We start from the raw sequence: 17965 nt of genomic DNA, 5'->3' as shown, positions 1-17965 counted from the left end.
TATTAAATGCACTCAAATTTAAATCTCCAGAGAATGATCACTCTCAGCCTCAGACAAATTTCATAAAAAAGTTCTCATATAATTTTTACCCTTAAAAACATATGTTATTAAAATAGCCCAAATTCTATTTTGAGGGTGTCCAACTTCACATGGTGCCATAAAAACATCTGCACATAATTTGCTGTGATCCAAGCAACACAGAACAGATAAAATAAGCTATACAATCTATCACAACCTTCGATCTTATTGATCTTATTACTCAAATTAGCAGATAATCTCAGTAGAGAGTAGACACCCGCCGATGGCAAAACAGTTTGCTGGAAAGCCCAGAGCAGCAAACAATGGAGCTCCAGAGCTCCCTCCACACCTGATTTCTCTCCTTTAAAAGTGGAAATACAGAAGGCACAATTCTCTTTTTTTCAGCTTCTCAGCTACTTATCCTCAGTCCTAATCTCCATCAGCTTGATCATTTAATCTTATTTGTTCTTTGCTTAGGGTAAGGGCGTTCTGCTGCTTCAATCTTTCTTCTACAGAGTCACTGATTGGGTTTGAAAAACGTTTCGTTTCTCTGTTGATCATTGTGTAATTGCAGGGTTGCAGTTGTTAGTCCGTGGAGGTTTTTGGAGGAGATGGTAGATTTTTGTGTCGCTGATCTCAGTTCCTCGGTGTAAATATTTGAAAATCTGTTTTAAAATATTTCTGCTATTTTTAGGGTAGGAATAGTGGTATAAATGACGATGATAACGAAGAGTTCAGTTGGGAGAGTGATGACGATGAGAAGGAAAACCGAGCCGGAATGCCAGGGGAGGTAACGTAGTCTACGTGAAGATGAACTAGAATTTTTCTCTTGTTTGTGCATGTCTTTAATTCCACGTGTGAAGCACCGATTAGCTTCTTGTTTGCTTGTTTGTGTTGTCACTGTGCTGGATTAATTATTCCATGAACTTTATTTATATATTAACGCCATTAATTTATTCCCTGAAGGCATGCGAGGCAGGACCTTCTCAGCCTAGCTTGTATTCCTATTTCATAGCCATGGGATTTTCTAAAAACATGGTTGAAAAGGCAATCAAGAAAAATGGTTGGTTCTCCATGTTGCGTCAGTTTTTGAGTTTTTCTTCCTTTCTTATGATTATTGATATTAGCTCACACAATTGGTTTTCAGGAGAAGGAAATTCAGAAGCCATTCTAGAAACTCTGCTCACTTATTCGGTGAGTAATCATTCAACTTTTATTGACTACTTAAGTTTGCCGGTGGACATAGACAGCGTTTGGTTGATTTAGTATTTGTTGGAGCAATTCTTCTAGCTTTCAAGCTTTCAAATGTTGGGGCCATGGCCCTCATGGGTGTATGATGGAAGGCAATTCCTAGGCATGATTTTTTTACAAAGAAGAAAAATTTTCAAATAGCAGTTTTTCAATACTTTCAATACTTTGTTTGTATCATGCTGGAAATGAGTCATATTAGACATGTCTTTGCAGATAAGCTTAATTGAGGGCTTACTTTCTTTTAATTAAATTTGGAATTGCATTTGTCTTACATTTAATAAGGTTCGGCACCTTGTTTTAAATTGGAAAGTGTTCTCTTTTTCAATTTGTACAATATGTATTGCTGAGATGCTTGATTGATAAAGCGTGCTATCATAGTATGTAAATAGGAAAAATACCTTAGTAAAAGCTAAAAAATATGTGTGACTATTATTGTTGGGTATGGAAGTAAAACACCACAACGAAACAAACAAGAAAAATAGAAAAGCAGTGAAAAGTAAATGACACCAGGATTTAATGGGTAAATACTCGAAATAGGGAAAAAATCACGAAGCCGCACTACACCAAGAAATCTAACATGAAAATTGAGAGAAATAAGTACATATCTCTATTCTCTCTCACTATCTCCTTATCTTATCTTTTTTACACCATTCTCACATAAAACAAAAGAGAAAGACAAGTTAATAATACCAAGGGACACCACCCTTCAGAAAAATAAGAAAGAAAATTGTCCAATCCTCCATGAAGAGTTGCGGGGCAAGTTTGGAGTGCTGCGATGCTCAAACATCTGTCATCGGTCCATTTGACGATGCTGCGACACTCAAACCCGTAGTGCTGCGACATCACAAAGCACTGCGACACCGAATCCAAAATATTATGGCGCTTCGCTCTTTGTCGTTTCTCCGAGCAAACTCTGCAATGCCGGAGAGCTCAGGTACAAAGCGCCTTGGTGCTCGGGTATACAACGCCGGGCGGTGCACGAAAAATTATTTTCATGGTGCAAAGCACCCGAACCTAAGCAGGAGGACCCCACCGTACCCCCCAATGAGCAAGACAAATTGAATTGAAGTTCGAGGTAACTATTCAATCCAATTGATTGACACAATAAGATTCCACATGGACTAACAATTGTGATCTGATTAGATGTCTCATACTAATATAATCACACTCCCTCTAAATTTTTTTTAAAAAGAGGGTTCTAGGGGAAGATGACATATTTCAGTGTTTAAAATTGTTGTTTAACCATACAACTAAATCCAATAGGTAAAAGCTGAATTAAAACATGAGTAATAGCGAAAGTCAATAATAAGTATCAAGCGTGTGATCTAAAAAGACTCCTTTGGTCTCATGTATTGAAAATCAATGATTGAGAGAAGAAAGATAGCTTTTATAGCAAAAGTTCACCATACACCCAACTTTTTTTTACATAGGATGTTTTTGAATTCTTATAGACTTAAAACCATATTTTCAATTAATACTTCCCGTTGGGACAACACTCTTGATTAAAGATATCACTCAATCTTTATCTTCAGTTGAGTGCTTGTTTATTTAGCGAGAAATGGCTACAGGGATAGTGGAAAATCTTGCCATGATAGTTTGGTTCCATTTTCTAGGTATCCCAAAAATGAAGTTGGGAACCTTCTCCTTTTAATATTACGTCAACTGAAGAATTCATGTATTGTGACTGTTGACATAGGTAAGGAAGCTTACTATGACCATGAACATTGAGATTGCAGCCTTAAGCCTTATTTGAATACGCCCTTGTTATGATTGTTTGGTTCCCTGTTAGGAATGTGCTCCCATATGTAATGTGGCTAATGCTATGTCAATATTATTTTTCCTTAGTAAACTTAGCTCATTTTGCTGACATGGAGTTTTCACTCCAGGTATATTGCATAGCTCAAAGATATTAAGCATAACCATTGCAAATAAGTTTGGATGAGTATTGATTTACCATGAGAAGGTGGTATTCGAACATGAGTAGTTTGTTTTTTGGTGGTATAGGATTTATGGGGTTCGGAGGTTTGTCTTTAGAAGTGCATTGGCACTATAACATTTTTGTGCCAATGCATTTATAAGAAAAGGGGCTATCGGTTAAAGGAGATGACTGGTAGCAGTTTCTTTTTATAGGCCTTACTAAATAAAGGGGTAACATTGGGGGATCTTCCCATGCTATATGATACCATTTTTCGAGTTAGCTTGAACTATACTTTTTATAGATTTTAGGATCATATCTACAATGTTATATATCTTTTGTAAGGTAACTAATTAATTTAATTTTAGAGAATCATGCATGTATTTTCATCGGATTTATAGAAACTGGCCTTGAGTGGGCGTAAATGTACCTTGTATTACAATTTTCCTCTATCTTTTCTCAAAAGGTTTAGAATTACTTTTTGCTTGGCCCAGTTACTTTTAATATTTCATGCATATATTAACATCATTATAATCATTAATCTTAAGGCCCTTAATAAAACTATTAATTTCTTAAATCAGTGCCTAATGCACTTATCAATTCTATGAAGTTGGAATTACAAAGCTATAAATTGGGAATAAGCTTTGGGAATATCTAAACTACTTGTATCCCAGAGTTGATGGGTTGATATATTTACCCATTTATGTGAAATTCATGCAATTGGCCAAGTGGCGTTAAAAGAATTAGAAAGCAAATTTTAGGGTCATAGTGTAGTTAAGATATCCAATTTTCTTAGTAAACTTCAAGCATGTAATTAGTCAAGTTTGGCATATGAAACTTTAGCCACCTGTCTCCTTTAGAACATATCTATCCTAATGATAGATCTTGTGAATACCCTCAATTTGAAAAGCATCCACCCTAAGATTATATGTTCAAGTTTTCATTAGTTTCTATGAGTTCCTCTATTTGCATGCTCAAAACATAAACAATATTCATATTGTATAAAATAATTGAAGTATTTTTTTTTTAAATTTTGTTTGGAGGATAATGATGTTACATAATTATTAATTTGGTGGGAAGAATGAAAATTGTTGGATAATCAAATCAACTTTTGGCTTAGGTCGAGAACAAATCAAAGTCACCTAGCATCTAGATGAGCTGTGCTTGACTTGAATCAAAATTATATTAATTTGACATTTGATTGAATTGTATATGCAAGTTTGTTTGAGAGCAAGCGTACATCATATTTGTAGTTACGCATATATATTTGTAGGTTCTATATAGGTATGGATGCATTTTTGTATGTTGGGCTAGGATTTATCTTGTTAGAGCAAAATCAATCAAAATTAAATAAAAAATTCACTCGCATCTAGCTAGAATCAAAAGTAAAATGGTAAACTTAGCTCAAAGCAAGATTGGATCGAGTCATTGTATAATTAAGTTTGGCTTGGATAGAGATAAGATAGAAATGGGTTTAAGCCGATCATGTGATAGGTTCAATTTATTTCATATCGAGTAGTCAATGGCCTAAATAATAACCTAAAGACATTTCAAAAGTAGAATGTGTTTTGCGTTGTCATATTTTAGAATTGGCTACATTGAACCAAATTTTTTGGGATATTAATGATATTGAGGATGATATTTATAATGTCATTTTATCAATCTACATCTTAACTCTAGTTGACAAAATTATAGTAGTTAAAAACAAACAAAGAATATCTTTTCAAAATTTTGCAAGTGGCCAATCATATCTTTTCCATGTAAAACTGATACAACAGGAGAGGGGATAGGAGGACTGTCCAGCAAGGACCAACCCAACCAATCGTCGGTTTAGCAAGGGTTGAACCAGCCCCTTGGCTGGGTGGAACCAGAGGAAAGTTCGGCCCTCCTTGTTGGGCCCTACAAAGCTTTAATTCATTATATAAGGAGGCGGAATCAAGTGAAAGTTATTTAGGAAAGTTTTTTTTATAGTTTGGAGGGAATTATTTAGGAAAATAGTTCCAATTTTGAATTCAAATATGAGAGGGAACTAATTAAGGAAAGATGATTGATTTGGGAGGGAGTTAATTTAAGGAAAGGGGGATGATTTGGGAGGGAAGTAGGAGAGCCTATTTAGGGCTAACTATGTTATTATTTTTTATGTTGCAATTTATTTTTGTTGTAGCTTTTACTTAGTGAGTTTTCTAGTGGCACCTAGGATTTGTGGGAGAGCCGATCTAACTCTCAAATTGTAAATCAATTGTATCCTTCATTATTGTTGAAGTATTAATCAAAATCAGCCCATATCTTCAAGTTTCTATAGTTTTTACTTATTAACTTGTTGTTTTTACTTCAAAAATGCATCAAAGTAAGACTTCCAAAATGCATCAAACGCTTACTGCTCCTAAAACCTTGTTTCAAGTCATTAAGCACTCAAAATGCCATCCTTGGTTTTTCTTTACATTTCATGTAGTATTTATAAGTCTCAATATCTTCTAGAATAAATATTTAATAAAATTAAAATATACCTCCCTAAAGCTTGACTAAACCTCCAACAACTAGCTTAAAACCCGCCGAAAACTAATTTGAAGCTAGTTGGGGTGTGTATGAGTTTTGGCAAATCTAGTGCGATGGAAGGAAATTCAAATATTCAGAAATTTACTTTTCAACATAATATATAGGTAAATTATATGATATTAGATATCAACATGCATCTAAATAAATCAATGAATCTATGGTAATGAAAAATAGTTACCTATATAATCTTGCTTAACTAATCAAACAAATTAATATATGATAAATTAAATTTGCTAGCATGGTAAGCATTTAATTAAAGAAAAGTAATGATATTGTAAGTAAGCTTGTTTTTTTAATTAGATACTTAATGATATAATTGAGGTAATTAAGCCTAAAAGTTAAATTCATTGCATATAATTAACATTTTCTAATTATTAAAACTTGTTGACATACATATGTGAACGACATTATAGTGATGAGCCACTTAAATGCATGTTCACAAAATATAATAATCATTAAAATGATTTTCAAATATAAGAACTTTAATGCCCAAATATATAAACCACCACTTGAATGCTTGTTATCTTCTAATGTTATTCCTTGATAATTGCTAATATTACATTATTTAAATTTAAAATTATGTTTTATGCAAAAATCCTACTCCAATGCACCGTACTTTGAATAAATTTTGAGCATCTTTATAACCAATACAAAAATAAATAGACTCAATTTTGATCATGATACAATCATACTATTATTGAAAACTCTTTGATCACTTTATGACTATTACTAGTCATGCTCTATCATACTTACTCAAGCATACTTTTGACATACCCCTTTTTGATTTAATGCACACCAAATTAATTCTCAAGTAATTGAGCATATGCCTTCTCAAGATCAATTAAAAGTATATGAAGATTCTTTATGTACTCTATTTTTTCTGTAAATTCTGATTATGCAAAAATTACTTACATGATTGATTTTTTATTTTTTTGCATAAAACCAACTTAAGTCACTGAAATTGATGTAGTTTTTCAAACCTATGCTCTACTATTATTTCCCAGATATTCATTGTGTGGCTCATAGGTTTGATAACACTACAGTTCACACAATTTTGAACACATGCTTATTCGTAAATTTTGATACCAAAGTATTTATCCTAATCTTTTCTTTGTCAAACTTCCAATGAAGATATTTATTAACTATATAGCTGCAATATCTCCAATTATTCTCCAAATTTTGATAGGTATATTATATGGATTTTATTAGGTATATTACTAACTAAAGCCTTATCTTCTTGCATCTTCTTGAGAGTTAACTACACTCAACTTTTTTAATCTATAATTTATAATACACCAACACAAACACGAAAATTGGAAGATGACAAAATATGAATGTCAAAAACACCTATTATTGAGAATATTATACGAACATACTTTTGACATGATATTATCATTTATCTTTCATTAATAATTATTTTAATTTAATTTATCCAAATGCTATAAAAAATACAACTTAATATAATCTAACGACCAATCCTCTAACTCAACTTTATGAATTTCATTACATTTTAATTGGATACAAAGATGTGTCCCTTTTAATTATTTGAAGAATAAATAAACTTTAAAAATATATATAACTTATCTTGTTCTCATGGAGAGAGAGGGGCGTGTGGCGGGCCTAATGCGAGGGAGGTAGAGATTGTTCTTGTGATAGTGCAGACACACATATTTGATATCTTTTTTTCATTTTTTATGTCGTGCTCGATATGTGGAAGAAGTGTGTCATTTGTGTCGGAGTTCTGAAGTGTCGTTTACTAAATAGTGCTTTCTAATGGAGTGTCAGTTATTCATAGTCTTTAATATATCTCATTCTATTGTTTATTATGTTCTTTTAAAATAATTATTTCCTTAAAACTTTTTATTAATAATTTCTTAAAATAACATTTTTATCTTTCTATAATGCATCATCGAAGGAAGGCCTAAATGCTGGTCTCTCGTTCGTTTTCTGAAAAACTCTTATGCAGAAAAGATATCTGTTTTCTCCCCATGTTATACTTTTATCACTATGGCTTTATTTTTAGCTTATATATATTATAGTGGGGACCTTTTCTTGTTCAGGTGCAAGCAAGTATTTTTTTTCTCTTGTTGCGTGAGTTTTTCTAGTTCAAATGATAGTACTCATTGTCTCATTGTGTTGTAGTACTCAGTTTCACTTATTCAGTTTAGTATTGATGTGAGCTTTTTTAAAATGTGATCATTTGTCGTTGAGAGTTTTGCTTCTTCATTATTAACCATTGTTTTATCAAACTTTAGCAATATACTTGGACAAGATCAATGCAGTCATAAGAGAAAGTACTAGTTTAGTTGATCTTATTTTGCTCTAATTTGTGATTTTCATTTTTTTTCATGCTGAAGACTTCAAACTTTTGGTGTGGTTTATGATTTCAAGGGCTACATCTGCTTCTGTTGTTTTTTGCAGGCTACTGAAAATCCTTATTTAAAAAATGAGGATGGTCCGATTGATTCAATAGCTAGTAATTACGTGGATGGCCTAGAGGATGATTCTTCTGATACAGATGACTTTGATGATCTAGTAATTTACTATGATTGTATACTGAAAATGTAGCAGATGTGTAGCTTACTTGTGCACTTTTTTGTATCTCTGCTATCGTAAACATTGTTGTGTCCTGGGCCAGTGCCAATTTTTCTTATTATTGATGCTGATCATCTATATTTTGCGTATAATAATGGGTTTTTTTTCATGATTTTTTAAAAGTCTTGAACTACAATGAACATGATCTTCTTATATACATTATTTGTCTTTTGTTATTTTAATGTACATGCAAATATTAGAAATGTCCTTTCTTTGTTAGATGTAAATGAGAATTTGACTTTTAACAGAACACAATGGAGAAAAATGATTCATGTAGCTTGTTGTGTCCTGGAGTATTCGCGGCGGTAGAGAAATATATAGTTTAACATCTAAGCATTGTACGAAGATCTAACACACAAGCAGATAAGTGAGAGAGGGTGTAGCATTTGTAAGAGACACCAGAGTTTTTATATGGAAACCCCTGAAAAAGGGGGAAAAACCACGGGGCCTGGCCCAATTTGAATAAATCCACTAGTATTTGCAGTCGATTACAAATGAGGCCCTTCTTAGGGAGAAGGCCTTGCCTTAATGTTACAAATGTACGTCATATAGAGCGCATTACATGGAGGGAGTTACAATAATCAGCATTGACATGTTTGTTTGGTTGGAAGGGTCATTGTCGACAAGAGATAGAGGTCAGAAGGACCGTAGTCAGTAGGAGACTGGGGTCAGAAAGACAGTTGTCTGTTAATGGAGGTAGGAAGGACTAGTAGGCGACGAAGGTTAGAAGGACCGTAGTAGGCAGGAGACCGGATCAGAAAGATCGTTGTCTGTTGATGGAGGTCGGAGTGACTGTAATAGGCATCAGAGGTCAGGACGACCGTAGTCGGCAGGAGACCAGGGTCTGAAAGACGGTTGTTTGTTGATGGAGGTCGGAGTGACCGTAGTAGGAGACAGAGGTCAGGATGACAGTAGTCGGTAGGAGACAAGGGTCTGAAAGACCATTGTTGGCAGAAGAACAGGGTCTGAAAGACCGTTGTCTGGTGATAGCCTAGTGGAGGTCAGGAGGACCGTAGTTGGCAGGAGACCAGGGTCTGAAAGACCGTTGTTTGTAGGAGACGGATCTGAAAGACTGTAGTAGGAGGGCGATACGTCTATAGAAGTTTGGGTGTCAGGTGGTGGCCTAGTGGAGCTCAGGGCCTTGAGTGGTGGTTCGGAGGAAGTCCGGGCCTCAGGTGGTGGATCGGCGGAGCAACGGCGTCAGGCGGTGGTCCGGCGGAGTTGAGGGCCTTAAGTGGTGGTCCGGCGGAGCAACGGCGCCAGGCGGTGGTTCGGCGGAGGTGAGGGCCTCAAGTGGTGGTTAGACGGAGCAACGACATCAGGCGGTGGTCCGGCGGAGGCGAGGGCCTTAAGTGTTTAGACATTTGAAGACCTTAATGATGTCGGAATTTGGTGATCTTGGGCTCGTTGGATTCGTCTCGTCGAGCCGCTCGATTCGAGTATAAGCTTGTTATGTTTGGAAACCGTTTGGTAATCCAATTTGTGGTTTGAACCCTCCAACATCGCTTCGGGTCCTTGATTTGGATCCATTTGGGCTCGGATTGAGTCAAATTTGGTGTCGTTGGGTTTGTATTTCCAAGACGCTCAGTTCGACTGTAAGTTTGTTGAAATCGGAGTTCGGATGGTATCCGAAATAATTTTTGAAGTTTCCAACTTGATTTTGCATCGAGATTCGCGTCCGTTTAAGATAATTTTTTGACGACGTATCATAGCTGATCCCACATAGTGGGATAAAGACTTGATGTTGTTGTTGTACATGCAAGTTATGCATGTAACTGCAAAATTTTATACTTCGTTGCCTCACTTGTCTGCTCTTTTTTGCTTTGCTTTATGCATGCATTGTGCTGTCTCATTGGATTAGAAATGGATGCATGTCACATTTTTGACAAATGTTTGGTTAACCATGAATTTTATATGTACCTTTAAGTGGATCAAAAAGCCCAAGCCCATGAAATATAAAGTAGATTGATTGAACTAATATAGATGTAGCTGAGGGAATGTAACCTAAATATGTGTCTCCATGGAAGAGTCAAAATTGAGAGATCATTTTAACATCCATATTAAATAGCCACTGATAGTTTTTAACATCCATATTAAATAGCCACTGATAGTTAAATCACTAGGAGAAAACGCCTAGTGTAACTTGCTTCTAAGAATAGTCTTATGATGAGATGATGAGGGTCAATGAGCCCAATAGAATGGTCAACAACCAATTACAAAGCTAAGATGAATATGTGAATAACCTCTAGGTTGGGGCGTTGTTATGAGAGTTTACCTACAAAAGGATATAAAAGTGTCCTAGCATGCATTGAGATCTCATCTTTAGTGAAAATGAGCTCAAGTTTATCTTGATATATGGGTAATTGCTTATGCTGAGGAGTATTTGAATCTTGATTAAAAAAATTAAGGTAGAGGTTAAATGGAGAGGAATGCAATCCACCAACAGTCTTGGCAAAGGAGAAAAAAGGGAAAGGCAAGCGGAGACGTTGGTATTGAAGGTGTGAAAGTAGGATGAAGAGCCTCCACAGAGAGATGAGTCACTGGAATGGCTGGCGATTATGAAGATCTAATTGGGGGTTTAATTGAAACCCTACGGGCAACCAATATTGGAGAAAGAAGTGATGTAATCCTCTAAAAAGCCGACAATATGGGAGGAAAGGCGATAGGAAACTCCAAATTGAATTTCAGAATGGTTTATGATTAAAAAAATAAGAAAGTGGTATAGTCTAACATTAGATTCGATAGGAAGAAAAAAAATTATGGTTTATGATACAAAAGAAGGCAATAAGAGGTTTGTCTAAGATATATAAGAGAGATGACAAAAAAAAGAAGAAGAGTTGTCTAAGATACATAGAGAATTTATCTCGAAAGTCTTAATTGAATGCGTGAAGAATAAGATGCCAATGTCGTGAGGCATCGACACTAGAGAGCAAGTGAGAGCGCACAACGCTTGCAACCCTAGTGGAAGAGTCATAGATGAGATGCTGAGAATAAATATAGCGTGGGCATAATACGAAGGGTGAGAATCCACGGATAAATTGTGTGCATGCCACACACGAGCTTGAAGGTGAGTTGCGAGCTGCTCACAACAATAAGGTAGAGTTGAGCGAGTTTAACTTGTGAAGTTGAGATCTGTGGAGAATCCTAATAAGGTCAAGATTGGCTCCATTTCGCAATAATGTACATCACTTCATCTCTTTTGATTTGGTATTGATAGAGTCTTAGATTTGGCGACCTATGTGTTCTTTTATCTCTTAATTGTGATATCAGTGGCAGGAACATCCTTGTTCTATTTTTCTCTTTAATGGTAGTATAGGAGTAGGAACTCTCTTCTTTTCCTTTATTCCAAGTGCACAATTTAATTTTTTTATCTAATTGAGGCAGACCTAACCTCTCCTCTTGTTCTCGAGGAAAGCACTCTCATTGAACGAAGACTCCCTTTGAGGAATCACTATTCTCCCTTAGAGTAATTTGGTTTCCAAATATTAGAATATTGCAAGGGAATTCTTGTCACACCTCAATATCAATTTTTGAAGAATTACCTATTTTAATCTCTAATTGAACTACCCAAGCTACTAATAACCTATCAATATAATTCAGTCTATTGAAAATAATTAATAATCATATTCATTAAAATGTAAAATTATGCTCGTTCATCAAAATTCGTGTAAATAATCAGGAGTTCTATCAATACCATGTGATTTTTAACCCCCCCCCCACACACACACACGCCCCCTATATGCCTTTTTATATGTTTATCAATCATATCACATACATGTATCAATCATGTCCTATATCATGTATAGATCATATCATGTCATGTCATATGTGCAATTTATCATATACGCTCCTATTATATGCATATGCAAAAAGTATATCAATATAAGCAATATATGATATGTGGCAACCTATGGTGTTTTTTCTAGTATCCAATCTTGTAGGTCAATTCTATAAGAATCGGTCTCAATCATATCAGTCATGTTTCCATAATTCAGTTTCATATCACATATCACAAGTCAGTCACGTGGCTTTCATGTAAGAAGTCGTTACTTTCCGCCCGTCGGCATATTGTATCATATCAATTAATCTCTTTATACCTCCCTTTTTATATCATTATGATTACACCACAAACCTTTCACTTTAAAGAAAGCTCGCCGGTCCACCCTTCGGTACATGGTAACATGTTTCCAACCAACTTTAATTAATCAACAATTTTTAGGCAGTCTTTCTTTCTCATTTTCACACATCACATTGTATAGAGCATAATAATGAACATCATATGAACATTCTATGCAATTATCAATACGCTAATTAGGATACCTCTAGTATGACAAAAATACATGTTGACCTAAATGAATGATAAATGAGTTCATGTCGTATATTTTATGTCTAAATGCAGTACACCATTTCATGATCATTTTATAATTAACATTATACTATCTATTTCAATTAAAACAATATATAACAATAATCACCTAGTGAAATTTTAATATCAACTAACCAAAATACTCTGAGGATGTTATCTACCTCATATCAAAAGTTGTACGGTGGAAAATGATTAAAATGAGAGAGAATGCATTTTAATCACTTTTAAGATATAAAATCCGAGGAATCGAAACAATGAAAGCATAAGTCAAATTAATGTTACCTATCACGATCACAAGATATTTCCTAACTGGAGCAACGAACAAAAAATGACCCGAAGCAAATTTTCTCTCTCTATTCTCTCTACCCCTTCTCTCCTCTTTCTTCTCTTACCCGACCATGCATGAAAAGGATGAGAATGACTGAGTGGATAAATTTTATTAAAAAAATATTTTTTAGTGTTAAGCTCCACGGTGCTTCCATGACTCAGTGTCGCAGTGCTGAATTATTTTTCAAAAATTCCATGTGCTCAGCGTCACTGCGGTGCTTTCCCTGAACCTTTCAGTGCCGCAACAGTTCATTTTAGAATTTTCAAATTTTCTAGATTTTCATTTTAAAATTATTTACAATATTGTCAGGTCATTACAATTTCTTTGGAGTTTTGAACTTTGTTTGCTCCTATTCTTGAGTGCTGCCATTAAATTTCTTTTCAAATCTTGATCTTGAACTTATTTCCCAAATTTTTTCATGCTTAATCTTTAGATAGATTTTCAGTAATTTGTGCATATAATTTGTTCTAGGGTTTTATAGTCATTTTTCATTTATAGTGTGGTTGGGTTAGCTTCTATTGCCTGTATTAGTTGGCTAATTGACTCACTTTTCCCCAAATTTAGTCTAACCAATTTGGATCAAACAAACTCTCTTGGGTTTGGAGCAAATGGCTGGTCCTGGAATTCTAATCATGCTGTCTTTTTTTTTTTTCATGCTCAAGAATTTTTTTGTTTGTTATTTATTTCACTAGTCTTTGTAACCGTTTGTTGCAATCAATTAATCTTCATAAATTATGTTAATTTAAAACTTGATATTAGATATTGGCTTATGGCTGACGACTTGGGGTTATTGTTGCGTTGTCATGATAGGATAAATATGCCATGTTTTATGACTATAGTGACTGCATGATAACAATGCAGTTTTTCATTTTTTATCTGTTAGCCATAATGTATATAATGTTATACATCACAGCAAATTTAGAGGCTTTACGGATATGCATAACTTTAATGAAGTTTCTCCTTTGAAAACTGTTGTACAGGAGTTCATAGAGGCTCCCCCAGGGAGAGACAGAAATTTGTTGACCCTGGTAGAAATGGGCTTTTCGGCAGAGGAAGCATCTGCGGCTAGAGACCGATGTGGTATTATTTCTTGTCTAGTTGATGAGAATACATCTTACCATGTCGTATGTGCAATCTTTTAATATTTGCAATAGTTTTGGGGTCTAAAACTTCAAATTTGGATTCATATAGCTAAACCCTAAACAAATTGGATAAGTTGGTCATGATGACAACTTAGTATCAAGATGTCTCCATTTTTCCCTCTCGCGATTGTTATCATAATAAATAAATAAATATATTTCTTTGTATTAAACAAAGCATCAGGAGATACACTAAAGATAATGATGTTTTTTAAGTTTCTTGCCATCTGATCTATTATTTTTGCTCCAACTCTTCATTCTATTTCATATTATTTCTATCTATTAAGTGACCGTGCCAGCTTGATGTAGGTATATTTGTTTGTATACCTAGGTAATCAATGTCGAAATTAAAAAGTATTAAGATTCTCTATTTTTTTCACATATACTTTTGTTCTCTTTATGCACCACATTTATTTAATAATTTATTTATAATTCTATGATTCATCCAATGGGATATATTTTGATAAAATATCGAGAATCTTGCATGCAATTTTAACAAATAATATGAGTGGAGATGCAATCATAATTTATAGAGTTAAAATTGAATGCCAAACGAAGTTGCCTAAGGTGCTCTATGAGATTAGAGAATGCCATAGATATTAAATGCAAAGTAACAAAATTTTAATTTGATCTCCTAGGCTACATAAATATTTCAGTTGGTTACAAAAAAAACACAAATTGATAAAATCAAATGTTAACGATCAATTTGTCCAATAACCAGGAAGGATAACCTGATTTAGTTCAATTGTGGTAAAATTAGTAGGAAATAATTAAATTAACTGATGGTGAGAGTAGAATCCCGTGAAGATCATGTGGTAAAAAGCAGAAGTTTAGTGGTTGAGCAGGGACAGTAGCAGATGATGCAAGTAAGGTGAGGCGAAAGTAAATGTGAAAGGAGTATTAAAAAGAATGGGTTGATCAAAAGACCAAATGCAAAATGCCGAAGTGTGCAGAAAGAATTGTTTAAATTAGAACTAAAACCATATGTAGTACTCAACATGAATGTTTATTGAATAGGATGCATTAAGTTAACTTCAAGTTACTGATTTAAGGCTAATAATGGTTCTTTTGTTGGGGATGGAAGTAAAAACACCGCAGCGAAACAATAAAGAAAATAAAAAGTAAAGGATACCATGATTTAACATGAAAAAATCCAAAATAGCGAAGAAAATCACGGAGCCACACCACACACCAAGAAATCAACTATGAAAATGGGGAGAAATAAGCATAGATTTCTCTTCTCTCTTGCTTTGTACTTGCTACTCTTCTCTCTTACACCTCACTATTCTCCTGCTCTAATTACTCACAATACAAGAGAAAGTCAAGTTAATAACTCCAAGGTAAGCAATCTTTGAGGAAAAAATGAGAAAGAAAATTGTCCAGTCCGCCTCGAAGAGTTGCAGTGTTAGTTTTGAGCGTTGCAGCGCTCAAGCCTCTATCATTATGATGTTGTAGCGCTCAAACTCTCAGCTCTGCGACGCTGAATCTAGAGCATTGTTGCGTTCTGCTCTCAATCGATTAGCGCTGGGGCGCTCGTGTACACAACGCCGGGGTGTTGTACCAAAAAAAAAATTCCGGTTGCAAAGCAGTTGAACCCAAGTAGGGGGTCCGCACCCCTCAGCGAGCACTAGAAAATGGCTCGAGTTCCAAGGCAATAATACAATGATTTATCAACACAACCAGATTCCACACAAAACTAACATCTTTGACCCATGCAGGACTGGATGCTTCAGTTTTGGAGCTTGCAGATTCAATCCATGCTGCTCATATGGCCAAGGATTCTCGTGGAATAGTTTTGGGATCTCCAATGATAAATAAGGTAATCGGAAGGTCCATAATTTGTTTTTTTCGTTTTTTTTTGTGTTGCCGTCCTAATTTTCGGGTGATGTTAGAACAGCATTTTAAGTCTTTGGAAAACTAGTACTGTTACTGATTTATTCTTCTCAGCCAAACGAAGCCACTTTTTACAGCACCAGCAGGAAGAAGAGGATACTTATGGAAGAAAAATGCAAGCACAAAAGGAACCGTCACCAAGGAAGTCGAAGAAGCGAATTTTTGAAGAAGGCTGCTTTGGATGTTGATATTCCAAAGCCAATGATCGGTTTTAGCCTTCCATTTCAGAACCGCATCAAACGTAGAAATCTCCCGGACTCTGCTCTTGGCCCCCCATATTTCTATTATGAGAATGTCGCTCTTGCTCCTAAGGGCGTTTGGGATACTATCTCACGCTTCCTGTACAATATAGAGCCCGAGTTTGTAGATTCAAAGTATTTCTGTGCTGCCATGAGAAAGAGAGCATACATCCACAATCTCCCCATTGAGAATAGATTTCCACTTCTTCCTCTCCCCAAAAAGACGATACAGGAAGCATTGCCCACCACAAAGAAATGGTGGCCTGAATGGGATAACAGAGCCCAGCTTAATTGCTTGCAGACCTGCACTGCTAGTGCTAAGTTGACTGAGAAGATCAGAAAGGCTTTGGATGATTCCGGTGATGTACCCTCACTAAGAGTTCAGGAGTACGTTCTTGCTCAATGTAAGAAGTGGAACCTCGTCTGGGTTGGGCACCACAAAGCTGCACCATTGGAACCAGATGAAATAGAAATGTTGCTTCGGTTCCCAAAAAATCATACTAGAGGTGGAGGCATTGGCAGGACTGAGAGGTTCAAATCGTTAGGAAATTCATTCCAGATTGATACTGTCGCTTACCACCTTTCAGTGCTGAAGAACATTTTTCCTGATGGGATTAATGTACTCTCTCTCTTTTCCGGCATTGGCGGAGCTGAAGTGGCTCTCCACAGCTTAGGTATCCGCCTGAAGGCGGTTGTTTCCGTTGAGATATCGGAGGTTAATAGAAACATAATAAGGTGTTGGTGGGAACAGACGAACCAAAAGGGTACTTTGATAGAAGTTGATGATGTTCAGAAGCTAGATGGTGGTAACCTTGAAGAGTTTATGCGGAGAATTGGTGGGTTTGATCTGGTTATTGGCGGAAGCCCCTGCAACAACCTTACCGGCAGCAACCGTCACAGCCGGGATGGCCTTGAAGGTAAAGATTCTTCTCTCTTTTATGATTTCTTTCGTATCCTCGACCTCGTCAAATGTATCATGGGGAAGAAATTTTGACCGCAGTGGGAACAAGTTCGTAATCATACTATCCTTTTTCCACCACCACATATATCGTTCATCCCTGAAATAATTTATCCTGCATTTCTTCGTTTCGGTTAGAACGACTTGGGAAACTTAACTTAAACTAAACTAACCTATGTAGGGCTTATCCAAAAAACCACACGGCCTGTTACATATATTTAGATTTTGTTTGTTAGGGTAGTACTTCTAGTTTTAAGTTAGGTCGGTGTTTTTTTTTTCCTCTTTCTGGTGATGTAACGAGGCGACTTGCATGTGGCAGGCGTCGATGTTCTAGAAAAAGTTTGTTTTAGAGTTGTTGTCAAGAAAATGCAGTTGAAGAAATAACATTTTATATAATGGAGTTATTATATAATATTATTTGATTAAATTACTTTTTGTGTGCTTATTCAAAGTTTAAGGTTTGGTTTGGTTCTTCCTCTCTTTTTGTAAAAGGCTGTTTTAGAAATTTTGGTCAAGAGAATGGAGTTTTCTAATTAAGAAGCAAATGTAAAAAAAGCTTCTCAAAACAGTAGAAAAATAAAGTTCCCTAAAAAAATGTTTATAAAAGCATTCCATCCAAATAGCAACCAAAAAATAATTTCGTCATTTCAAAAAAAAAAAAGTTAAAAAACACTGAAACAGATGAGGCCTAAATTAGATAATTAGTA

At 35.3% G+C, this 17965-nt stretch overlaps 1 protein-coding gene across 1 annotated transcript; it reads left to right on the top strand.

The window, feature by feature from the left end:
- Positions 1–274: 274 nt before the first annotated feature.
- LOC110106319 (DNA (cytosine-5)-methyltransferase DRM2) lies at positions 275–17507 on the top strand. The gene is made up of 9 exons (XM_028694766.1): positions 275–496; positions 593–632; positions 713–808; positions 985–1081; positions 1166–1212; positions 8162–8275; positions 14010–14109; positions 15887–16050; positions 16092–17507. The coding sequence occupies exons 2-9, from the start codon at positions 630–632 to the stop codon at positions 17292–17294; spliced, it is 1824 nt and encodes a 607-aa protein (XP_028550599.1). The 5' UTR covers positions 275–496; positions 593–629; the 3' UTR covers positions 17295–17507.
- The last annotated feature ends 458 nt before the right edge of the window (positions 17508–17965 follow it).

This window comes from Dendrobium catenatum, unplaced genomic scaffold (genome assembly GCF_001605985.2).
Source record: "Dendrobium catenatum unplaced genomic scaffold, ASM160598v2 fragScaff_scaffold_547, whole genome shotgun sequence".
Classification (NCBI taxonomy): Eukaryota; Viridiplantae; Streptophyta; class Magnoliopsida; order Asparagales; family Orchidaceae; genus Dendrobium; species Dendrobium catenatum.
This window is presented reverse-complemented; position numbering and strand designations above follow the sequence as displayed.